This window comes from Neophocaena asiaeorientalis, unplaced genomic scaffold (genome assembly GCF_003031525.2).
Source record: "Neophocaena asiaeorientalis asiaeorientalis breed wild unplaced genomic scaffold, Neophocaena_asiaeorientalis_V1.1 scaffold78, whole genome shotgun sequence".
Taxonomy (NCBI): Eukaryota; Metazoa; Chordata; class Mammalia; order Artiodactyla; family Phocoenidae; genus Neophocaena; species Neophocaena asiaeorientalis.
In genome coordinates this window covers 18188104-18196965 of record NW_020175018.1, presented here as the reverse complement: position 1 = coordinate 18196965, position 8862 = coordinate 18188104, and the positions used below count along the sequence as shown (strand labels likewise).

The 8862-nt window shown below is 61.4% G+C and overlaps 1 protein-coding gene across 1 annotated transcript in view; it reads right to left on the bottom strand.

The window, feature by feature from the left end:
* Positions 1 to 8862, bottom strand: part of SARDH (sarcosine dehydrogenase) — a 66818-nt gene that overhangs the window by 44038 nt on the left and 13918 nt on the right. Inside the window, exons 8-11 of the mRNA XM_024762361.1 lie at positions 7168 to 7272; positions 5934 to 6063; positions 2120 to 2206; positions 1705 to 1795 (exon numbers count right to left, since the gene is read on the bottom strand). Coding sequence (XP_024618129.1) covers positions 1705 to 1795; positions 2120 to 2206; positions 5934 to 6063; positions 7168 to 7272 — 413 coding nt within the window. The remainder of the gene's footprint in view (positions 1 to 1704; positions 1796 to 2119; positions 2207 to 5933; positions 6064 to 7167; positions 7273 to 8862) is intronic.

Here is an 8862-nt window from a genome sequence, read left to right as displayed (position 1 = left end):
TGCTGGGTGGACACGGACGCCCCACATCAGTGACCGCTCAGGCCCGATGCCATGAGCCGGTCATCTCCTGGGTGCATTGCCCGGACCAGAAAGGCGGGTGGCCCAGATCACAGCCCCGACCCCTACCCACTGGGCCCCAGCACTCAGGGGCTCCCTCCCTGGGCTCTCTGCCTTCCAACCTGTGACGCAAGGCCCCAGCCAGGCCGGGGCAGAGGCAGGGGCTCTGCCTTCCACCCACAAACCCGCCCACAAGAGGCTCCCTCTAATGTCACACTTGTGAGAAGAGGTGGCTGAGGAGGGAGGCTCAGACCCATGCCAGGGGCCTCCACCAGCCCTGGAGGTGAGAGGCCACTCGGCGAGGTCGAGGATACGCCCTGGTCCATCCTATGCCAGTGCTGAGGCCTCACCCCGCGAGGGAAGCCGGACGGCAGACAGCCCTGCAGGGCTGGAGCTGGGTCCCTGCCCACTCTGGCTCGCACGCGGGGTGACTTCAGACAAGATGCCTCTTGCGACGGCGCCTCTGTTTCGCTGTTTGTAGCGGGAGGGGCTTGGACTGGCCCATCCCTGAGGCCCCGTGCAGCTTTATCATTTCTGGAACATTCCTCTCTTGGGAGAGCACGTGGGCACAGACCCAGACAGACTCCAGGGTGGCGCCAGAGCGGACCATGCTGTGCCAGGCGCCATGGGGCGGGCGGCAGTGGGGGGGACCTCAGGGTATGTCTGTCTGTCTCTGTGGGGGCCAGACATCCCCCCCAGTGGACACAAGGTCCCCAGCGGGCCAGGCAGGGACGAGGTGAGCAGAGGAGCTGGGGTGTGCTGAGCTGAACCAGCGGCACCTCCAGCCCTGCTGGGCAGCTGGGATCTCCCCAGTCACGGCGGAGGGGGCCGAACACCCACAGAGGCCCCTCCAAGCCACTGCCTCAACTGCCACCTGCAGGGCTCGGGGCGCAGAACTGCCACCTGGGGGCCAGACCCCAGCCCCACGGATTGCCACCCTCCGGACCCGGCCTGGGGGCACCCGCATCCCTGTCCTGACTCATAGAGGTCAGTGGGCAACCAGGACGCCTCCCAACTCTGATACCAGTGCCCCCTGGGCTCAGCTCGGCTTTGTTTAGTGTTTCCGTGTGCAGACCTGATGCCGAGCGTTTTACCTACACAAACACGCTCACTGCTGCCGGCGACATTTACAGCATATACATCACACCCCAGGTTACAGAGAGGAAAGTGCTCGGCACAGGGTCTGACTGATTCCAGACACCCTGTGAGTGAGGGATGGATGCAGCTGACATGTCGCTCAGGGCTGCCTGTCTCCCAGACCCGCACATGTCCTAACAATGACCACCAATTCAGCCCCATTTCCTGGGCAGACTGTGCAGTCCCTCCGGCTCCCCGGGCCTCAGTCTCCCCATCTGCAAAGTGGGACGATAAGATCCCACTGCTGTTCCCAGAGCTGTCAGGCGGGTCAGGCAGGACACTGGGACAAGAGGTCCTGGAAACTGTAGAGGGCCGAGGATCTGCCAAACCCAGGGACCCTGCAGCACCGCCCCCACTGGCAGGCTTCTTCCCTTACTGCCACCTCTTCCAAGAAGCCCTCTGGATTTCAGGGAAGGCTCCTTTCTAAATAGCCCTGGATATTTACCCCACCCCACCCCACCTCATCCTAGGGCAGCCACCTCCTGCCCACGGGTCCCAGCGGGCACTTGCCTGATGTCGTAGCTGTGCATGTCCTTCTCTGGGCGCCCGTGGATGATCCAGTGGGCCAGCTCCTGCCCACAGCCACCTCCCAGCATCATTCCTGGCAGGAGCAGAGCCACAGGTCTGCAATCCACCCCCAGGGCCCTGCACCTCAGTTCTGTGCCCCTCCCACCTCTATGGGCAGCAGCAGCCCCTAAGCCCTGGATCTCACACCTGGGGTGCCACACACCTCCTAACGGGACCTCACCCCCTCCCGGCAGGCTTGTCCCATCTCCACCCCTGTCAGGGCTGCAGTGCTGCCAGGCCCAGCACCCCAACCCGGGGTGGGGTGGGGGGGCTCTGAGAACTGAAGGAGAGGCCCAGTTGGCTGTCTTCACTTGCAGGGATGCCAGGGAGTCGGGGACACACTGCTGCCCACACTCACCTGCACTGTTGAAGCCGCAGCCCAGGAAGAACCCACGGAGCTCGGGTGCCTCCCCCATCAGGGGCTTGTGGTCCGGTGTGAATGACTCTGAAAGGGAGGGGTAGGCCTGAAGCTCCTTCCCGGCCACATGCTCCTGGGCGGTGTCTCCCAAGAGGGCAGTCATTGAGGTGGGGGTGTGTAGGTGCCTCCTTCATCCAGACCCTCCCTATCCTCAAGACCCAGCTCAACGCTGCTTCCTCCAGGAAGCCTCCGTGATTGCTCCTGCCACATTCCCCTGAGTTCCTCAGCATTTACGACCTGAACTGGGTTCTGCCTTGGGGGGGTCCTGGTGTGTCTTACGACTATCACCATTCTCCTGCTGGTGAGGGGCCGCCCCCTGAGCCCCCATCACTGCACGGGGCTCCCGGTCACTGTACCATCTTCCTGCTGTGTCACTGCAGGGCACTCTTGCCCTCTGGACCACGAGTACCTTGAGGGCAGGGGCTGGGCTTTGCTCACTGTGTGCGGTGTCTCGAGGCCTAGCACAGGGCCCAGCAAACAGCAGGTGCTTGCTAAATGTTCACTGAGTGAATGAAGGATCATAAGTTCTTTGGGAGAGGAGACCAAGTCTCTCGCTTCTGTCTGCTGTCAGTGTGCCAAGAGCAGAGGCCAGGATCGGAGGGAGAGGGATCCTCGGGCATAATGATAAACAGCTGGACTTTGCAGCCGCAGTCCTGGGTTCAAACCCTGCTTTACCCCTTCCCAGCTGTGTGACCTTGGCTAAGGCCGCCTTGATTTCCTCATCTGTAAAATCTGGATCAGGGTATTTACTTCACGGGGCTGTGAGTTAGTCGGTCTGCAAATATTTGCAGCCCACCTGTTTGTGCCCAGAACTCGGCCACGGGAGGTGGCTCCGAACAAGACAAGCCCCACCCCTCGGGGAGCCGACGGGAGAGTGAGAGGGACAGAGAGCAAATGGGTAAATAAGGGGAAAAGGGAATGCCTGCAGAGAAAACACAGTGGGATTCTGGGTCTGGAGTGACCGGAGGGCTGGCTGCTCCTAAGCGCCCCCCTGGCGCCATCATAACCCCGGTCACAGAGGAAGACGCTTCACAGCCAGGAGCTGGGGCCACCGGTCAGGGCTGCCTGGCTCCCAGCCGGGCCCTCAGCGCCGTCTGCACTGGTCACAAGCGCTGGCTTTCTCCCTGCTGGTGACCGGTGACCCCGGTCTCCGATCTTCAGCATCTGAGCTGAAGGAGGCCACCAGCCCTGGGAAGCTGGGGAGCCTCCCAAACAGCCACAGGGGAGGGTGGAAGAAGCAGGGCGGAGAGGAGGGCAGGGCCTAGGGTGAGTCCCTGGAGGCCACGGTGACGCTGGTGAGCCTCCGGGGGAGGCGTCAGGAGGGGCGAGAGCCCTGTGAGGAAGCGTCAGGGGCCTCTCTGGGGACTGTGTGGAGGTCGGTGGGATGACCCGGTGAGCACTTTGCGAGTGTTGTAAATGTTTCCACAACGTTCTGAGCAGCCTTACAGAAAGCCAGCAGGAGGGAAGTTTGGGGGTCAGGGTCGCCTGGATGTTTAACAAATGACTCGAGAGGATGCAGGATGCACGGGACAGGGGCCCCCACCTTGGCTCTGACCTCCCGACCTTGGAACGAGAGGTCTCCCCGCCCCCAGCTTCCCCGAAGTCAAGGGGGCCTGGGACTTCCCTGTTCTGCTCTGGAGGCCAAGGGTCATTGACCGGCCTGTCCTCCCTGGTGAGAAGTGCTGATGTCCCCACGGAACCTCCCTCGCAGCTGGGAAACCAGACTCCACATGCATCTCCCCCGCAGCAGGGCTTCCTGGGGGCCATGACCCCCAGTCCAATTAAAGCGAGAATGCTCCCCGTGCCCCTGGGATTGCTTCGGGCCTGGGTTTCTCACTGCCAGCCCCACGCAGCCCCGGGAAGCTGCCGGGGCAGTGAGCCCTCGGCCCTCACCTCGCACCCTGTGCCCCAAGACCCTGGGGTTGGCCGGGGGACCCCAGCTGCCTCTCCCCAGAAAGCTGTCCTCTCGCCAAAGGCTCTTTCATGAGCTGAACAGATTAAAGCAGTCGGGGCTGGCGGCTGTGCAGACACTGTGTGTGCCGGAACCAAGAAGCCTGGACTCCCCGTCAGTCTGCAGGCTGGCGTCGGGACCCCTCCTCTCCCCTGGTCTGGCCTGCCCCTCACGCCCTGCTCGGCCTGTAGGAATGGCTGTGCCGGCTGGCCTGGGCCTTGCCCTGTAACCTAATGTGTGGCTTCCTCGTCTCACTCCACCTGTCACCCATTTCACAGATGCGGACACCGAGGCTCAAGAAACTCAGAGCCTCAGACACAAAGTTTCCTCTTTGGGCAACTGTATCTTTCAGAACCTCTCTCCATCCCTAGGTAGGCACATCCTACCCGTTTCTTGCCTTTTTTGAGGATTAAAGCGATACCATCCGCGCAGGAAGGAGGGGGGATGCCCACACGATTCTGCTGGAACCAGCCTGGAGTGGCGTGTCTCGCCCGCCCGGAACCCTGGCCCTGCAGCCCCCCACGGCACCCTCTGGGTGGCCCACCCTGCTCCCACCACCCCTGTACCTCCCGCCCTCAGCCCCGCAGCTGAAACGTCTGGGCCCCAGGGCCAGCTTGGGCCCCTCTACGCCCAGAGGCCACCGTCTGCCAGGACCCCAGGCCAGCAGCCTCACCCCTGCACCCCAGTGCCGTCACACGGGAACGTGCTGCCCCCCTGTCCCGAGCCCACCCGCCTTGGGTTCCTGCTCCGGGAGCTCCGCCCAGCCTCCCACACAGGCTCCCCCGCTGTGCTCCCCACGTGCCCGGGCACGAGGCAGGCACTCAGCTGTCAGAAGGAGCTGGGCGGATGCTGTGCGAGCTCCCCCACACCACGTCCCCGCTGACGTTGTCCCGGGCTTGAATCTTATTCTAGAACCTTCTCCATCTGCACACAGCCTTTGAGACACTCAGCGTGCCTGGGCCTCCCCCACCCTGGGGTCCCTGAGCTCCCTGGGCAACCCCAGGATGGCCCTCTCTCAGGCTCCGTCGTCGAGTGGTCACCTCTCCATGCTGAGCTGTGAGTGACCCGTGCTGGGACAAGTCACATCAGTTTGAATGTCCAAAGTCTAGCCTGGCCGGCAGGCCCTGAACAATAAACTAGTGGCCTTGGCCAAACGCGTCAGTGCTGGGGGTCTGAGTCCGTCCCACCTGGTGTTCAATCCCCGTGGGCACCGGCCGGCCGGGCAGGGGCAGGGGCTGCACCGTGCATACCCAAGGGGGGCATCGGAAGTTGAGCCACTCTGTTCTCCCCCTTTCCCTCCAGCTTCCTGCAGCTCAGCTTTCCCAGGGGCCAGAGGGGAGGCACCGGCTTGGGTCTTTCCATGCTGTGTGGGCGTGCGGCCCTGCTGGCCTGCCTGCCGAGGGCAGAGGGCAAAGGGGGCGAGGCTGACCTGGAACGGGGGTCTCCGGGCCTGTGAGAATGGCATCAGGGAGGAGCTTGGCCCTGTTCTCCATGCTCAGCCTCACCAGGCGCTGGGAGGGCACTCATCCCATCTTACGGATGAAAACACCAAGTTCCAGGGACAAGTCAAGTAGGGACTGAGCCCGGCGGGACCTCAGGAGGGACTCACGCGGGCGTGGGCGGGAGGAAGCCTGGCCATGTGCCCGTGGGCGGACTTCTGCCCTCACCGAGCTCACGCCCTTTGCCTGCAGAGAAGATCGAGCGCGGCACCTGAGGCCCAGGACGGAGGGACGGCCGGCGCGTGCCCGGTACAGGCCAGCCTCACGGGGCAGCCCCCCCGCCGGCTCCAGGACCCCCACTCACCTGGGCCGCAGACTGTGGACTTAATCCCCGTTTTCTCCAGCACGGGGACCCGGTTGATGGCACCTTCAATGTGCTGGGTGAACACATCCCAGTCCAGGTCGAAGAGGCCAAAGGCAAACTTGTCTGACACCTGGGGAGGTGGGCAGGGAACCTGCCCTGTGACAGCGTCCCATGGGAGTGAGAGCCAGGCAGGGCCTGGCCAGCCTCTTGATTAGGTGGTGACAGCGCTGGGCTGGTCCCCGCAGTGTGTCTCCTCTCCCCCGGCCCCTCAGCGGCCCGTCTGCACCCCCTTCCAGCCCCGCCCCAGGCCCGCCTGCTCTGCCCGGTCGCCCTGCCTCCCGCCCTCCTTCACCCCATTCACCTAAGTCAGATCGGCCCTACGTGAGCGGACCCTGCCCACGTCTACCGCCAACCCACAGCCACGCTGACCTTCCTTTGGGTCTTCGGGAAAAGCAAGCCTGATCTGACCTCAGGGCCTTCACCTCCACCTGGGGCAGCTCCTCCCCCACCTTCTGTCTGCTCGACGTCAGCTCCTCAGGGAGCCCTGCCCGAGCACAGTCCGAAGGACATCCTTCCACGCCAGTCTCGCTAGGCTTATCCTTAACCTGCTAACTTCACTCGGGGCACAGACCACAGTCCCAAATTGCATTACTTCTTTGCTTATTTACTGTGTGTCTCCCCACCAGAATAGAGGCCTCTGGGGACAGGGACTCTTATCTTGGTCTCCCTCTTTCTCCCCAAAGTTAAACAGTATCTGGCTGAAAGGACTCATTTTGTTGTTCAATTTGTAGACTAAGTGCATGAGTACGGGGGCTGGGGTGGCCCGTACATGCTCGAGGGGGCTGGGGGTGCTGAGGGGGCCGCTGGCCCTGCATGAACCCCAGGAGCTGTGCCGCAACCACGGGGGTGGGGGAGGGCACGGGACTGTGTTGATGGACAGAGGGCTTCAGTGCTTTCATAATCTTCTAAAGTCATCACTTAACACTTTGCGGCCTCTGACGGTTGATGTTTTGAGGCAAGCCCTCCACCTGCCCCGAGTCTGGATTTGCCTGTGTGCCAGGTTCTTCAGGGGTTGGATAAAATGGGTTTGACCTTGACCTTGTGGGATGGGGGATCTGCCACTTCTCAGGTAAGCCCCCAGGGTCGGGGGAGCTCCGGGGGGACAGTCTCCGGAAGAAGGCTCCTCCACGCTGAGACGCAGCCCCAACCCCTCCCTTGAGCCCTGGTGTCTCACCTCCTCCCAGAAGATGGGGTTGGTCTCGTAGCCGCCCACGGACAAGGCGTCCCCTTGGAGGCGGAGGTAGATGGAGGCGTCGTGGTCGCGGACGTTGGGCATGTTCTGCAAGGTGGAGCACAGAGGCCTCGGGGTCAGGGTCACAGACCCAAGCTGGGCCCACAGTGCCACCTCCTCGTGGTAGGACCCTGAGGACAGGGTGGACCTGGGGCCTCTGCGTCACACAGTGGACAAACCACCCCACTGAAACCCCATAAGATGGCAGCAAAGATGGAAGGATGGAGGGAGGGAAGAGAAAAGGATAACCCACAGAACACAGCAGACGGGGGATCTCAACCAACACCGGAGGTGCAGAGTGGATGGGGGAGGGCCGGTGCCTTAGCTCAGGGCTGGGAGAGGGGAGACAGTTTGCCAGCCTCTGTCCAGTCCCCTCCAATCTGCAAAGGCCGAGCCTAGGGCAACCCCAGGTCCCTCTGCAGGGGGCGGTGGGCCGAGTGTGTATGTGTGCATGCATGCATGTGTGTGAGTGTGAGAGGGAGTACGTGCGTGTACGTGAACAGGAAGTTGGACTAGGTTCTCTTCAAAGCAATTGGACCCAGATACCTTCCATCCCCGCCGCGTGCAGCCCAGGGCCTGGCCCTACCCTGCAGGGGCCCTGAGGTCTGTCTCTGGAGAAATGGGTCCCCAGGGGCTCCAGGCTCCAGGGAGGTGAGAAGCCGGCTGCCATCCCCCCTCGACAACAGATTGGAGAGTCTTCTGTGGAGACACTGAGTGGTCTGGGGAAGACTCCAGACGCTGACATGGAGATCCCTCACCAAAGAGAAGGGCATTTGACAGAAGGACTGGATAAGACCAAGGACATCTTCCAGATATTAGGCTAAAACAGATTAAGGCATGGAAATCAGGAAAGGGAAAAAAATAAGGAAATTAGAAATTCAATCCTGAAGGTCCGATGTCCACCTTACAGGGGTTCCAGGAAGAGAAAATGGAGTAGAAGGAAAGTCAAAGCAAAAATCCAAGATGATTTCTCCGACTGAAAATTGTGAATCTCAGTATTGAAGGGCCCACAAGTGACCAAGCCCTGTGACTGGACCAGGCCTGCACCAAGGCCACATCAGGATGGAACATCCGGTGAACAGGTGGGTCCTAAACAAAGAAACAGCGTTCCTGGAGGCTGAAGACCTGAAGCAAAGTCCTCAAAATTCTGAAAGACGATTTTAAATACAGAATTCTTGACCCAGTCAATTCGTCAACCGACTGTAAGAAAGAATAAAGATTTTCTTCAGACATTCACGGACACAAAAACGTTTACTTTCCAGGTACCCTTCTCAGTAAGTGGCCAGAGACCATATGCCATGGATCCAGAGAGTAGGAGATCCAAACAGAAGATGGGTGAGGAAGGTCCCAGGGTAACAGCCGATCAGAGGCTGATGGAGAAGATAAGAAGGCAGCGGGAGGAGTCCTTCAGGGAGGGGAATGGGACTTACAGACTTAATGGGATTTCTCTGCCACGTATGAATATGCAGAAAATATTACTGATATGGGCTTCCCTGGTGGCGCAGTGGTTGAGAGTCCGCCTGCCGATGCAGGGGACGCGGGTTCGTGCCCCAGTCCGGGAAGATCCCACATGCCGCGGAGCGGCTGGGCCCGTGAGCCATGGCCGCTGAGCCTGCGCGTCCGGAGCCTGTGCCTGTG